Source organism: Acromyrmex echinatior, chromosome 14 (genome assembly GCF_024713525.1).
Source record: "Acromyrmex echinatior isolate Ae372 chromosome 14, ASM2471352v2, whole genome shotgun sequence".
Taxonomy (NCBI): Eukaryota; Metazoa; Arthropoda; class Insecta; order Hymenoptera; family Formicidae; genus Acromyrmex; species Acromyrmex echinatior.
The window spans coordinates 2,801,389-2,818,178 of NC_141865.1; the positions used below are offsets into that span (position 1 = coordinate 2,801,389).

General features: G+C 34.3%; 1 protein-coding gene and 1 long non-coding RNA gene across 4 annotated transcripts; one reads left to right on the forward strand and one right to left on the reverse strand.

Annotated features, from left to right (window-relative positions):
- Window positions 1-83: 83 nt before the first annotated feature.
- LOC147907337 (uncharacterized) lies at window positions 84-4,666 on the forward strand. The gene is made up of 2 exons (XR_015547374.1): window positions 84-2,859; window positions 2,966-4,666. It is a non-coding gene; the product is annotated as an uncharacterized LOC147907337 (long non-coding RNA).
- Window positions 4,667-5,046: 380 nt separating this feature from the next.
- Window positions 5,047-13,467, reverse strand: LOC105148123 (uncharacterized). 3 transcript variants are annotated; one of them, XM_011059632.2, is made up of 5 exons: window positions 13,333-13,467; window positions 12,707-12,831; window positions 11,197-11,495; window positions 10,889-11,025; window positions 5,047-10,533 (listed from the first exon to the last, which is right to left on the reverse strand). In XM_011059632.2, the coding sequence occupies exons 2-5, from the start codon at window positions 12,769-12,771 to the stop codon at window positions 10,318-10,320; spliced, it is 717 nt and encodes a 238-aa protein (XP_011057934.1). In that variant the 5' UTR covers window positions 12,772-12,831; window positions 13,333-13,467; the 3' UTR covers window positions 5,047-10,317. The 3 variants fall into 3 exon arrangements, with proteins under 3 accessions (XP_011057934.1, XP_087269450.1, XP_087269451.1); XM_087413324.1 differs by lacking the exon at window positions 13,333-13,467 and having other exon boundaries at window positions 12,707-13,093; XM_087413325.1 differs by lacking the exons at window positions 12,707-12,831; window positions 13,333-13,467 and adding an exon at window positions 11,914-12,101.
- Between the last annotated feature and the right edge of the window lie 3,323 nt (window positions 13,468-16,790).

Genomic DNA, 16,790 nt, shown 5'->3' on the forward strand with positions numbered 1-16,790 from the left:
CTTTACAAAGAAACATTTATGCTCGTTTCCACCAATGTAGATTAACTTTAATCTCAGTTCAACTTACTCTTCGTCTTTTTCTAATTCTAAAGATTAGAATTATTCTAAAGATTAGATCTGGTAGAAATGAACCACATACATTAAAGGTTGACTTAATGTATGTGGCGATCAATAAAAAGCCAGATCCATTATGCGTCTAGCTCCTTATTGATTATCGCATGCGTTTGCTACAGTCACTAATGAGATACTTAAAGACTATCAGTCTTGGACAAATTTTCGACGATATAAAAGGCTTGGAGATGATTGAAGAACGTTGACATTATCGACAATTGATATAGATTTACTATTATTAATATAAATATTTGGCTCGTACATTATTAAATTTATGATTTTTTATTACATAAATATTCCATAAATAAATATGCATACTTTTAAAGCTATAATATCCTACATATTGTAAAAAAATTACAATTTTTTCTTTGCAATTATTATTTCTGCTGATAATCAAACTTTAACGATAACACTGAAATCACAATTTTAAAGAAAAATCGAGTATTAAAAATTGAGTTCTAAATGCATAAATACGTCTACTAAACTAATAAATCATAAAATTAGTATAATATTATAAGTTTTTAACTCTTAACTACTTCAATATTCACAAGGATGCGAACTAAGGATGTCGGTCTTTAATAGTATCTCGTTGATGCCGCAGCTCACATAAAAGTGCCTTTTCATGCGACGCTAAACACTCGTTTTTTATCAAGAAATATCAAATCTAAGGGTATATCCACACAAATTTGCATAGCTGCACAAATATATGCATAAAGAAAGTCATTCAATCGCATTTCTCCTATAAAAGCGCACGTAAAATGTGATTGGATAATTTTCTTTATGATACGTTTATGTGATTATGTAAGTTGTGTGGATATACCATATTAATAAGGGTCAGTTTCACCAGTTAAACTTATTCATCAATTAACTTCATCCAGAATAGCCAAGCAAGATTTAAAAATCTGTCTTCCTAACTTATTCTTGTTAGTTAATAGTAAAGGAAAAGCGTTGCGTGAAGATAATAAATAAAACATTGAAATGTAAATATATTTGACTATTTTTTACAAATATGTACTCTCGAAGTGCGAGCATGACGTAGCAGACAGCACACGAGACTGCTATGCCAGAGATCCCAAGTTCGATTCTAGGCAGAACCGAAAAATGTTTTCGATCGCTCGTAGTTCTTCTCGGAAGGCAATGGCAAACCACCGAGAATATTCTTATCAAGAGCACTTCACTAATAAATCGTCATTCGGAATCGATGTTTAACTATAAGTCCCATATGACTGTGTACAACCAGTATGCGCACCACAGGCATATGAGAGAAGTCACCACACTCGGCCACGCACAATAGGAATGAGGATACTTTCGAAATTACAATAGATTACAGATGATGAATTTTCAGTTTAGCAGTTGGCAATATTTAAAGTTAATCGGTGGATAAAGTAATTGGCTTTGGAAACTGGCCTTAACCTTTGTAATCTGTAGCGAGACAATAGATTTCTGCCGTGTATTACTGTATGTTATTTATTCTGGAATTTAAAATTTAAAATGTTTAATTATAAATATCATACATGGATGACAGAATGTATAATTTAATTCAAAAAGAAATTTCACATAATATATTCTCATATTATATTAGACAAATATTCAAAATATTATTTCATGTTTATTAATTTACTTCACTTTCTTCGCTTTGCATGTTGAAATTTTAATTGCTCCTCATCGATTGGTTCTTACTTATGGATCCATAAATAAAAATTAATCGCTCGATGAATAAGCTGCATTCCGAAACCAATCGAAAAAAAAGTTACAACCTTTTAGGCTCCGACTGTACAGTCGGTCATAGAAAGGTTGCAACATTTATTTATAGATCCATGAGTAAGAATCAATTATTCGAAGCAAGCTGCGTTCCGAAACCAATCGAAGAAAAGTGTTGCAACCTTTCTGTGACCAGCTATACATTGATAGTACACACGGATATGCAACTTCTACTTTTACCTCAATTAGACGGACCTATCACCGATCGTTATCCTGTTGGCCGTACTCTTATTATACGTACTCTAAGTCTGAATCCTTATACAGACAATAGCGCTTTGACACAGACCATTGATTGATGAAAAGCCGATTGTGGGGGTAAAATTTACTTCCGTCATTCGTTTTTCACCAATCACCGTTCAAAAAAACAATAATGTATTACGTACGACTTCAATGTGCCTTTTTCCGCACTTTTCCTCACGCAAGTTTTGTGTGCTATGTTTATACAATGCGGAAAAATGATAGTAAATGCGTTAAACAGTTCAAAAAATTGTTATGAGATTGTAAATATTAATTGTAAAACATTAAACACTACAACAGTAATAATTGTTTTTATAATTTGAAAAATTATATTTCATTTTAATAAGCAAACTATTAACATGAAGTTAGTAGTTTTTAAATTATATTCATACTGGATACATCTTTGACGCATCATGTGAACATGCGGAATAGCGCTGATTGGTTGTTTCAATGACACATTCTCTGGGTACATTCCGATATTCACTGCTAGTGCTGAAACTATACAATATACATTACGGGTGCTATAGATTTTCAGTACTGGCAGTGAATATCGGAAGGTACTCTCTATTCCGCAGTCGTTTTCCGCACCAGGTAATTTACTTATTTCATGCATACACACGATTTTGGCCAACACTAATAAAGACACTGACAGAGAATTGCGCTACTGTATAATATATGTACTGTGACAATACAGATATTTTTAACAATTTGTTAATAGCATGTGACCCAATTGTTCACAGCTTATTAAAAGTAAGACAAGAGAATTCTCTGAGGATGTTGAAAATCTTTTAGAATTCAATGACGATGAAATAAAATAAATGAATGAAAATGATTTTCATTGTGACATGTGTTTCAGAAATGTGAGGGGCAAGGAGACTCACAATAAATAAGCATCCCAAATTAGATATCCGCCACGTTCTCATCGTTGATCTTGGATAACCCTAAAAGCAGAAATAAATAAAATCCAGATACAAATCTAGACATAAAAAAAAACAAATATAATTTAAAATATATAACATTAAAATAAAAAGTATTTATTTTTAAATAAAATAAATATACTTCGTTTATTTTTATAGCGTTCGAAATGTCTTTAGTATATTACATATGTATCCAATTATATAAAAAATATAGAGTATATTTATAAAATATGTATTATACGGAATATTATTATATAGAAAAATTTCAAACCTGGAATATCTTGTATATTATAAAAATAACGTGAAAACATCCCAGACAACAAAGTGTCTGAAACGTCATTAGACGTTTTTTGCGTCTAAAAAATAATTTAAAGGCTTATGTCACAATTTTAAACTTCGTGTTGTTTGGGATACTCATCTATCGTTTACGTATTTATCTGATTCATTCTAAATTTTAAATTTTATTGAAAATAAGAATGTAAAAATTAATGTCCAATTTTCAGGCGTTTCACCCCGTTATGCGGCGCGCGCGTGTTTTTAGCGCCGAAACGTTACCGTGTTTCCTGATTAGAAAAAGATAGGATTTTTAGGAAATATGATATTATTCTCTGTACATATAAAAATATTAATGTAAAACCATCAAAAAGTAAATATTTTAACAAATATTTCATCATATTTTATTCCAATTCTGTTATAAAATATGAAATATCTTTTAAAGCCTGCCCAGAATTTAGCTCGCAAGCTAAACACTCCCATCCATGGTGGAAGAATTACATGCAATTCGGCCAAACCACGCCTACTTTTGTTCCGCGTCATCAATAATAGGCGAGGGCTACCAATTGTGAAACGCGAAACATGGGGCATATTCATAGTCCGTTCTTATCTTAAAACCGTCTTAAATAATGTCTTAAGATGTTAATACAATCCTCAGTCCTCAGATTGACTTATGACATCTTAAGATTATACTTAAGTCTTAAATATAAGAATCGACTATGAATACCGATCTATTTGGCGTCGTGAAGGTGGTATTATATCTGTCCTTATTTAATACACTTTGTTACTCTTTCTATAGAAAGAGAACATAAGATGCATTATAAAGATGAGATGCATTATAAAGACTTTCCAGTCAGACGCAACGAATCATTACAATCTTGTTATTCGCCTACGTTAAACAAGGATGAAACGATTCTCGGTCTGACTGTGTCCTTGATGGAAAGCACCTAAAATGTGTCAAACCAAGAAAGACAGTTCCTATTGTGAACAGTCCATAGATGTAGAGGGCAGAGATTTAGGCAGAGACACTGTTCAACTGCACACATCATGATCGCGTTCAGCAAACTCAACTGTTACGGAGTATAGAATTCCTCTAGTAAGAGTTAAGATATAAAGCGGAAGGATGTCATTGCCAGGTGTCGGGTAGAAACAGCACAATTCCACCATGGTTGACAGTTGATAGTTCGATTTCGCGCCTTCTACATCATAAAACAATTGCTCACATCAATTCACAGATTCATTGCCCATCGAAAGTATCTGCAAATGGCGGCGTTTAAAGGAACTCGAAATCTGACCAATCAGGAGATCGATGCCCCTCATGACTTGGCTCTTATTAGAGGAGCACTAGCAGAGCGGATCCGTGAGCGCTCGCTGCTTTCGTGTATTCTTCTAGAGCATCCAATAGCAGCGAGCGCTCACAGATCTGTTCCGCAACAGTCGAGTCTGCTGAACGCGATCCATGTTATCCCTTCCATGCTTCCATCTCTACATCTCTCCATCGTAATTTGTTAAAAAAAAGACAAGTAGAATACAAAAAAGGACAGAACAGTCAATCATTGAGCAAAACTGTTTTTTTTTTACTTTCTTTGTCTCGCTCAACAAAATGATCGAGAGGGCACGTTTAGCTGGCGAACTGAGTTTTGGATAAGCCTAGTTTAAAGTCTTTACTTTCGGACAGTTTTATCTTAACATTTTATACGTAAAACGGCAATAATTGGTAATGTCGTATATAAACATGCTATACACGTTTGTGTTGTAACAGTTCTTTATTTCTAAACGGTAGAAAATATTTTTACTTACGCAAGAGTGCAAAGAGGGACTGACGGAGCCTGCATGCGTTGCAATAATTAGATCCGCATTCGCTGCGCGCAAGCAGAAAAGCCTACGCTTAGAAATGAATTTTTTTATCTCTTTCAAGGTAAATCCATTTTTGGCATATACAACAAGTGATCGGTGATTCTTATAGTTTTCACAACGCGTCAGAAGGAGCCCGATCTCCGAGAATCTATTTTTTTTTTTAAGAATTTTGAGAAACAATCCCGTAAACAAAATTTCCAGAGATTCCCAAGAGTTGTCTACTCAAACAGAATTAAAAAGAATATTTTATTAGTATTTAACTAAATTATTTGCGAAGACCTGAAAATATCTAGAAACCGAAAATTCAAATCGACATAATTTCAAATTCTAAAAATTCAAGAAATTGCAGTAAAAATTCTAGGATATAATTTTCTCAAAACAAAAAAAAAGAAACTGAAATATGACAGCAAAATTAAAGATTTTAAAAACCACGAAAAAGCTAAATAAAATCCAAATTTGAAATTCATGGCTCCCTATCACGTTGAATATATAACATACCTCCTAAAATCTCGAGAATGCATCCTCACATTTTGAGTCCAGCAAACCGTTATTATTTACAATATGCATGTGTACAGATTAAAATCGCTAATCACCTCGTCTTAAACCACAAACTGGTTAGTTATTGAATGAACCTAAAGTCGCAATTGTGAGGTCTCACTAGGAGCAGAGAGGACCGAAGATAACGCGTTTCGTTTTCTCTTTTGTGCATGAGTCTTCTCCTCATCTCCCCCACGCCCTCATGTTGCGTATGTTCGAAGGGGCGACGTATACGATAACCTCGACAGTGTACCATTACATCACATTGTATTGGTTGCGTTCAGCAGAGAAACCTAATCACTTAACGCGCTTAGTGATTCTTTAATATGATTGATTTTTATACTTAAATCCAGCGAAGAACTAAAGGCAAGAACCAGGGTTTGATAAGGTGGACCCAACTCAATAAAATCTGGCAAGTTTTATTGGATTAGACCCACTAAAAAAACCCACTTAAAAAATTCAAAAATCGTTCAAAAAATTCAATAAAAATTTAATAATAGTAAATACTGCCACGAAGCGCGATAGAAAATAATAGAAGTTCAAAATAATAGAAGTTTTCGACGTGATGATTTTTTTCTTTCAAATTATTTGGTTTTATATTTCAAAATTGTCAATTTTTTCCGGTTTTTTTACGATTTTTCCAAAGTTTTCTGTTTGCATAAAAAGCATCGAAAAAAATATTTTTAATGTTGAAACATTTCTAAGTTAAATGCCGCAAAACAGACCTCGGTATTTTTTATTTAGCCGGAAAAAATTAATAAAAAAATTATTTCCGGAAAAAACCGTTTTTGCGATTATTTAAAAAATGGAGGATGATGGAAAAAAACGAATAACAGTCGTTTTCAGGGCATGAAAATCCTACAGAAATATCTTTCAAAGTTCAAAGTACAAGACCCTCCCTCCACTAAATTTTGTCGGCCTGCGTTATTAGTGGACTATAAAGAATAATAATGCATAAAACCCAATAAAATCCAGGTTTTTCAATCACTGACAAAAACCAATCATGTTAAAAAATCACTAAGCGTTAACTGATTATAGTTTTCTCTGCTGAACGCAGCCATTATATTATAATTTGAGCTCCGATAATGTTTTTTAAGCTATGTAAACTGTATAGATAGAGGGTACGGTCCATTTAATGCTACAAATACGCTTCGAAGCATTTGATTGACCAATCAGAAGAAAGAATTTTGTTGATTAACCAACACTTATACTATTATATTTTTATTATATTGATATTTATAGCATTAAATGGACTGTAGCAAGAGACGTACTTTACATTGACCTAATTTACGTCGTGCACTTGATATGAGTACTAAGTAGTATCTTTCTATTGAATTATCTTAACTTCGGTGATACATTACGTGTAAACATATACATGATATGTGTATTTAATTTTTCATTTTAATGCATACTTAACCAATTTAGTACATCATTCTTTAAATATATTGCTAAAATTAAAATAATTTAATAGGAAGTTACTAGTTAATACGCGTATCGAGTGCTCGGTGTAAAAGGGGTTAATAAAGCATAGGTCCATTTAGGGTTCAATCCTCTTGGAGCTATAAATGTTTCGAAGCATTTGAGTGATCAATCGGAAAAAGAATTTATTGATTGATCAATAAAAAAATGCTTCGAAGCATTTGTAGTATGAAGAAGACCGTAGCCTTAATTATTTAATGGACGACGCGTATTTTTCTTCTTGCACGCTTATACACGTTGAGAATTAACGACTAACAACGACAACGTCTGTTCTGCCTGTCTGCCAGCCCGTTCGCTGCAGCAAGCTCGTAGTAAGTAGCAGTTAATAACATCATGTAAGTGTAAGTAGCTCAGTGTCGGTTCGTCGCGAAGACCCCTTCGGTTTTTTTCTTTCCATAATCTTTAGAGCGAAAAAGAAAATAAAAGAATCATGCATACTTATTCAAAGAACTCGAAGCCTCGAGGACTGAAAGTGACTAGAACTTTTTACATTTCCAAGAGACCAAAGGCCAAAAATTTAAAAACTCTCCTGAAACCGCGCTATCTTTGCGACGATCCAACATTACAATTCATCGCAGTGCTGGATCTTTTAAAAACGATATCTTAGGTACTTCCGACCTCTAGAATAAGTGATCTTTTTGATAATCGAGAGTTCATTACGGCGATTCTATTAAAGCTCCTGAGTAGTTACTTCAGCTATATTGAATCGTGATGTCATAAGTAAGAAATAACACATTAATTTTTCTTGCATACCATTTGTAAATAAAAAGAATTTGGATGAGACGAAATGATGAGATCGTGTTAAAATATTTGTAAAAATGGACAAAGGCTCTCCTTATCTCCTCTAATAGTCAGTAAAGAGTTGAAAAAGGCTCGTGAAATAAAAATAGGCTACGCATGCGCATTGAGTAAAAACCAGTAAATGCACTTTACGTGTTTTTTACGACTATTTCCTGACTGTCAAGAGAGATAAGAATAGTTTTCATAAGTACCCATTTTTTATAAGTGTTTTAAAGCAATCTCATTTCATTTCATCCAAATTCTCTTTATTTACAAATGACATACAACAAAAATCAACATGTGTCGTTTATGACACATTTCTCGCTTATGACTTTACGATTCAATATGACTGGAATGAATACTCAGGAGCCTTAAAAAATGTTTTTAATAAATTAAATAATACTTTAATAAATTGTATCTCGTAACGCAAAACAATTTCGCAATTTGCAAATGTTTTAATGTCGGAAAATAATAAAATGATTGAGTTTTTCGTAACTCAATGGGGCAGTATGTTATAGTAGCTGTAATATAACAAAAAAAAATGATCGATGTTGATGCAATCGATTTTTCGAGCAATGCAACATAGCAATGTTGCTTTAATTGAAATATTATACAGAATGGTATAAAAACCATTCGAACTTGCCTTTAGCAGAAAAATTTGCAAGGAATTAAGTAACAAGAAATACATGCAATATTAAGTAATAATTTTTAAATATAGACATATAATTTGATCAAATCATAAGTTGCTAAAGAGTCGAATGAGATGTACGATATCAATGTATAATTTTTAATAATCATTAATACTATTTAACGCATGATTCATAGAGATAACTCTTACTGCAGTTCACAATTGATAAAATCTCTAAACTGTTGTATTAAAAAAATTGTTACTCAAAAAAAGTATCATTTGTTATAACTTGTTATTACTTAGTTTTTCGCCAATTTTTCTCTTGTAGTATTTATATAATTAAATTTTTTGCGCACTCTGCATATGCGCTATAATTCACATAAAACTGTATAATCGCGCTATGTGTGCCCATGAAATAACATACCCTATAACTTTAGCGGAAACGCGCACAGGTAAGAGTATCATAGCTCCTTGTCTCCTTATATACATATACACACCCCCAATGCGATGTAAACATCAGTATTCACGAGCAATTCATTTAGAGCTCCTAATGATTTTTAAAGCGGTTTAGAAAGTGCGCAACGCGTACCTTACACTCTCTCACTCTTGTTTATCTTGCTTTTTTTAAATCCCTCTCCTTTGTCTCTCATTTTCAGACAGCTCAAAGATAGCAGTGTAAAAAAGGATACTGTGAGTCCTTGCACGGCTGCTCATATTAGTTAACTTTGTTTATACAAAAGATTTCCTAAATAAAGCTACGTAAATTCGGAGTATTGGACGCGTTTCCGGAATGCATAAATTTGTGTATTCTTTCCCTTCTTTTTCTCTTTTTTCTCAAATTGCTTTCCTTAGAGTGTCTCTCGCTTTTTACTTTCTTCTCTCTTCAAGAACGAAGCGGAAGAGTGCTGGATATTAGCGTTTAATTCGTTTTGTTTACATGAGACACGTGCAATGCACGCATCTGCCGTGGCAGTTTTTTCTTCATCTCTCTGTTCTCTCTATCTCTTCATATCCATCTATTTTATTATTATTATTATTATTATTACTATTATTATTATTGTATGTTGCGAATGTCCAACGTGACAAATATACAAGCTAAACAAAATGCCAGAAATGAAAAATAAGGGAAGCATTTCGAGTTGTTGCAAAGATATAGCTTCCAAATTCTCGGAATATATAGAAACAGCTTTAAAAGATCTTTAAAAGTCTTTTGTATCTTCAAATGCCAAATGCAAATTTTTTTTATATCTTAATGTGACCATTTAAGAAAAGTTCCCTTAAAATGTGAGTTGCTGAGTTGTAAGGGTAACATCCAGATTGAAAACCTTAGGTCGTCCCATGGATTCCTCTGTCTAGGAAACTTTTGCCGACTTTTGGCGACAGACAATCCCAATGGCTCATCATCACATGAATGAAAAAGAATATTCATGCAAAACAATATCGGAGACACAAATAAAATTCTAAAGCACATACACGCGCGCACACAAGTCTTGAACGATGCACGATCTCCGGTCTGTTCACTCGACGAATGACGCGAAACATCGAGGACACGGTTGATCGCTACTGACGGTGGTTATCCCCGAGCGAAAGGTAAGTCCGCGAGGTATCCGGCTCATTCCTCCTCAATAGATTGTACTCTTAGAAGTTGACTAGGACTTAAAGCGGCTGCTAGCTCGAGTCGCTTGAGGTGGACGCACGCGGCTGACGCTTGCCACGCCTTCGGGGGTGCGAGTGGTCCTAGCTGCTAGTAGACGCGATAGGGCTAACTGGGCTCAGGGGACTGCGCGCCGAATCCCTCAGGACACCAGTTAATGTTACTACTAGCTTACGGCTACCAGCGTGATCGCGGTGTTCACCTAACCAAATGCCCTGCCATGTTCCCAGTGCCAACTTGCCGTCGGTGATTGGGATGCTCAACGATGAGCCCAGGAAACAAGCCTTTACATGCGCCGGCTGTAAAACATTCAGAAATATTTGGTATCGCTTGTTTTTAATCACTTTATTCATGTGTACACTCTCTCTCTCTCTCTGTGTGTGTGTGTGTGTGTGTGTGTGTGTCAACATTACAGAATTGATTCTCTTCTGCAAAAATTTTTGATCATCAAATCAATCTATATAATTTGACAAAATATATGCATCATTATTTCAAAAATATCTACCAACACAATAAAAGAAAGATAATAACATTAGTTCCAATGTGAGGTTTTTTCCTACAAATTTTGGTTTATACAAGATTATTCATTCAGTAGTGATTTTGAAAGTATGTTACTTTTTAAAAGAAATATATTTTCAGAAGCATTATACTTACCATATCGTCAGGTCCTTCGCAGCTATGCCTGTACTCCAAACCTTCAGGAACTATTTTGTTAAGCATCATTTCCATATCGTCTCTCACATCTGGATCCCAGCTCTCATTTAATGCTAAACTAGCTGAGGTATGCAGAACTATAGAAAAAAAAAAAACAAATCTAATGTTTATCGCATTATTGAGAAATATCTTGTTCATTCTTTTTCATAATATATGTATTATACATATATATTGCAATAAACATGAATATTGAAATTAAATCTGTTAATCTATGAAAGCAAGTACAGATCAGATAGTCAAGTACTCACTTTGGATATGGCAGAGACCAATGGAAAACTGGCAGAGCTCAGGTACCTGCCTGAGAATTTCTTCAGTGACTAGATGAACGCCCCGGTGCTGTGGTCTAAGATTAATTTTGGTCTGGAACCAACCGGATCCGATCTGAATGCCACGGTTGGAGGAGGCCATGGCTGCACGAAGGTGAACAGTGCGAAGGCAAGTAGAAAGGGGAGGAAAAGATTCAACGGCTTCTTCGATACACGCTAACCGTCGATGAAACAGCGTCGGCGAGTTACTCCAAGTTACTCCAAATGGCCGATGCGGAATCCTATTTGGCGATGATTTAGAATAATTCGTCGCGTGCGCCACGGCCTAATCCGCCGAACGTTCGAGCCGCAAAAGAAGAATAGGTTAGGTTAGGTTAGGGATAAGAAAGAAAGAGATATGGAGAAGAGATGGACGGAGAGAGCGAAAGAGGGGAGAAGAAGAGTAAGATAAAAGGGAGGGGTAACGATTCGGGCGCTCAACGCACTGCGCGCACAAGTACGCGCGTCACACGAATACGCATACAGCGCAAGCTGCACCGACGCACGCACCGTACTCCACACAGGGCACTGCGGAGCACGCAAAGCATGAGGCCAAACTGGTTAATGGATTGAACCGAGTCGAACGCATGCACGCGCATACATGCACATACACACACGCCTTATCAGCTTATCACCAGTGTCACCACTGTCACCACTCACCTACACGCAGCGTTTGACAGACGGTTAACGGACGGCGGGTTCTAACGACTTGCGACGACTGCAACATCGCGAGACTGTGTCGATAGGTGAGGCTCGTGAGGGGCGGACGGCGTACGGCGTGGAACGGCAACCGCATGCAATCGCATGTGCCGTGCCTGCCGTGCGCTGCAGGCCCTTAACGAGCGATGGCGAGCAATTGCAAATGGCGGCGGACATTGGCGGACATATACGTATGTATACATGTAGGCATCGACGAGATACTATTAAGGAATCATACGTATTTCATCTACAAAAAATTGATTTTTTTTGTTCTTATTTTAAAAGGTACATATTTTAGAAACATTTTAAGATCAGAGCGAGCTCGATATTCAAATTATTGACGAAGTTACAGTTGCTTTAACGAAATTAGTCGGGCCCATGGTGGAAGAGATAACATGGTGTGTGCAGGTGGACGGTGTCTCTTTCTAATAACTGCAGCACAGATTCTTACATAACGCATAATGCATAGTGCATGAGGGAACCAATCGAAAAACGGGGAGCACAGACTCTTGCATAACGCATAAGAAAATCAACCAATCAGATTCCTTTATTTCCTTCCTTTCGTGAAATAAATTATTGTTGATTTTCTTATACTTCATGTTTCATGCATTATGCAAAAGTGTATGCTCCCCGCTTAATTCTTCTTTTCCGTGAAATGGGAAGAAAGGAAAGATTCTGATTAGTTTATTCCCTTATGCACTATCTATTATGCGTTATGCAAGAGTCTGTGCTACGGCACAGTATAAATACATACAGTATGAACACTAAGCGTCGGCATCTTTGATGTTGTGGGTCCCAGGTCACATGACTCATCGCCATATTGTGGATTGGAAAGGCGCTTATAAATTTGAGTTTTTGTAAAGCTACAGAATGATTTTTCTAAAAAAAAAAAAAACATAATTCAGTCGTGTCACGAAAATTGTTTATAGCAAGTATATTTTTAAATCAGAATTATATAATAATATAATATTAACGAACTTATTATATAAAAATAATATTCACATTAATAACAATAATAACAATATTAAACAGTAATAAGTAAATTAAAAATAATAATTGATGAAATACTATGTGAAAATTGTAATTGAATAATTATGTATGAAAAAATAATATATTGCATGAAAATTGTAATTAAATGTGAAGTTGTATTGAATAATACACATACACACACACACACACACACACACACACACACACACACATGCATACTTTATTACGAAAATACTTTATCATATACAAATATAATAGTTTATATAATATAGCATCTCCGAAAAAATTTGATTTAATTTTTTATAAAACTTAATTTTAAACCCTTTGGCATACTTTTCTTTTACAAATTAAAAAAAAATTAAGCTTTGTACGACGTATCACGGCTCTCACCTGAGATACTCATGTTTGGTCTGATTTCCTTACCACGAGTCTCACACAATATTGTAGGCGAAAGGGTTAATTATATTTTATGGAAAGGAGATTCAGCTAACCTAACCTGCAATTTCAACTTGCTGAAGGCAGCCACATTCCTGCTTAGAAATCGACACATGCGCACTAAAAATTGGGGATCACATAAAAAGTTCAGTGTCCATACTGTGCATACTTATACTGTAGCTACGGCATACATCTCTCCGCCATCTCTGTTTTCCTTGTCTGACATACTGGCTATGTTCCAAAATTGACTGCTACTGAAAATCTATAGTGCACGTAACGTAAACTGTCGCATCTGCAGTAGTGGCAGTAAATTTGGAACACAACCACTATGGAAGCTTTCCAGCAAAAGATACAAGTTGACACAAGAATCATTCTAGCTTTGTTCAATAATCAGTAAGAAACAAAGACGGAATGACTCTTATGTTGATTTGTACCTTTGCTGGAAAGCTCCCTTTATAATGCATCTTAGTTTCTCTGTCTAACCTTCATAATTTCTGTCTTAAATTAAATATTGAATAAAAAATTAAATGGATAATGACAGTGCCAATAATGAATATGGAATAAGTAAAAGAATATCACAATGCAGTAAATACCATATTAATTATTATTATAACATAATTAAAATTATAATACTTAAATAATATAAGTTATTAGTTATAAATTAAATATGTTAGCACATGTATTTTGGTTAAAAATTAAGTATAGTTAAGTTAAAAATTAATTATGGCGTAAATAATAAAAAATTTTTCATGCATGAATATATATAAATATACATAAATATGTATAAACATGGATAAAAATATAATAATATATAATTGTATATGTCCATACATATCCATACATTCTTCTTTCTTTTGTGAAATTACTGTTTTATTATGAAAAAAAAAGAATAATATTAGAAAATATATATAATTGCAAGAATAATTTTCATATTGTTTTAGAAAAAATCATTTAACTAAGGAAGGATGTTTGAATATGTGTGGACATATTTCATATATAATTATATATGTATAATTCTGTTTGTGAATGTATATATATATATATATATATATATGTTTATATATATTTATATATACATTCGTGAATGAAAAATTTTTTGCTGAGTATAATTTAAGTAATACACATAGCCATAAAGTAATGAATATTATTTAATAGCAAAATACAATGCGACGACTCTTTGTAAATATAGAATAGTTCAATGCAACAATAAGTAATACACATGTACATGTTATTATTATTATTATTATTATACGTTATTATTATTATATGCAAAGTATTCATAAAATATTTATGTAATAAACTTCTAGATGCAAAATCCTATAGATTTTGAAGAAATTATTCGAAGAAATGATCATGCAAATCCTTCTAGTACTGTTTACTGCATTTTCCTATTCACTTTTCTTGCTTTAAAATAATAGCTACAAATATGGTATATATGCATGTACATATATAGTATATATACAATTCACATTGAATTATTCAAGCATTAAAGATGTAGCTTTGACTCTTAGACTTGAATATTCTTACTTAGTATTTTCTTGCTTTGCTGTCGAAAATCTTATTGAATGATTATTATAGTCGACTTCTAATGTATTATACTGAATAATTACTTATTGTAATTCAACAATTTAGCGTCTAACACCAACAAAGCATATTCATTGTGGCCCAAAAATTATTGAAATAACATCATTTTTAGTATGATCACATGCAGGGATGCATGTGATCATAAAATTACCGGATATCGGATATCCGAAAAAAAATGTAATATTGGAAAAAAAGTCTGTAAGGAAAAAATTGAAATTTTATAGCAATATATAAGATATAAATATGCATATTTTTAGAACATTTACATGATGAAAAATCAGCAATTTAATGATATAAAATTATTGTTATCTACATTTTCAATGAAGGCTTTTATGTTATGAAAAAGTGTATGGCATGTTGGAAATAATTATTGATCTACAATGTATGCGATTTTTTCCGAATTCAAAGACAATAATCGGAAAGCATACACGGCGAACTGGAGCACCAATCAGAGTTAAAGAGGTTTGTACTCGAATTGCTCGAGTATAGGCATCAGCGACTCAAATCAATTATATAAACGAGAGGAAGAATTACTATATATACCAGGAATAGCTGATTAGGCTGAGATAGCTGTAGGTACAATTAATTAATTATAGTAAACCGTATATATAGTTGTAACTTTAAATTTTCCCCAAAATATTTTTCAACGACATTGACGTAATATTTCGGAAACTAAGGATCCGATTAACTTGAACTTTTGTATGTCCATTCAGTATGTTTTTTTATTATTGAAACCACGGAATTTCTTCTATTCTATATTATTATATAAAAAAAAATGCGAATCAAATTTGTAGATGGAAATTGTTACGTCCAGCGGACTCTCACAACCTTTTTTTTCTTTTTCTTATGGAGACTGGAGTTGTTAATACATAAGACAGTTAGAAAGTAATAAAAATTTTTCTCATGAAAAATTAAGAGCAAAGATTCCAGTATCTCCAGTATCTTTTAACGTCAGTTAAGATAAGATGGGAGTCGATGGATGCGGGGGGAGGGGGACTAATACGGCATCGATGACACTCTCGTTGGACACCGCTATTAAGGAGACGATTAATATGAGTATGAAAACGCGAGGCTGACGCCTAGACATTTTCCTAATAGTGAAGTCGCGGACGATTCTCACGATGCCCGCGATCATAAAATACAGAAGTGACACGCGACATCCAGGGGAGATGTTTGACGGTCCCATGCCGACACTGCACGTGCGCTCATTTTACCCGCTGCACGTGCATTTTCTCATAATTTAAGAAAAAAGCAGACACTTGTTGATGTAAGATAGACTCCTTTCCTCCCCCATAATATACCCCAAATTTTGACCAATCCAGAAGCCAGAAAAGTGTCCCACTTAACTAGATCCCTACCAACCAAGGGAGAATCGGTATATAAACCGCGATTCCGTAGCCCTCGGGGAGAACTCTTTGATTTTCCTCAATAGTCATTTTGATCAATAGTCATTTTAATCAAAAGACCAACTATTTTAATTTAAATAACATTCTCCTTGTATTCATAGGCGTTAGCCCGCGATTACACTTTCTCCTCTCCTCAGTCACTTAAATTCACTTCCAAGACCGAAAAGAAGAACACACGAACGCACTGACACAACGATCTCATGGCACACTGACTCAGATTCGGCCTTTAACGAATTTGTTCGACTCGTGGTCCGTTCAGCGACCTCAAGAGAGGCTTCCACTTCGTCCCCCTTTCGATGGCACTTCGCTTCATTCCCGGCTCCTCGAGACTTTCAGGACGGAGCAAAGTGCCTCCCATTTGAGTCGCTCCTTCCCCTAACTCCCTTACGGTCCGAAGCTTGGACGCGATCCAAACGATTGTTC

What these genes read in the sequence shown, in the direction of transcription:
- LOC105148123 (XM_011059632.2), bottom strand. Translation starts at nt 12,771, where the DNA reads ATGGCGATGAGTCATGTGACCTGGGACCCACAACATCAAAGATGCCGA. An exon ending in TGGTCTCTGCCATATCCAAA is followed by an intron (nt 11,026 to 11,196) that starts GTGAGTACTTGA and finishes TTTTTTCTATAG; the next exon opens with TTCTGCATACCTCAGCTAGT. An exon ending in GCGAAGGACCTGACGATATG is followed by an intron (nt 10,534 to 10,888) that starts GTAAGTATAATG and finishes AATGTTTTACAG; the next exon opens with CCGGCGCATGTAAAGGCTTG.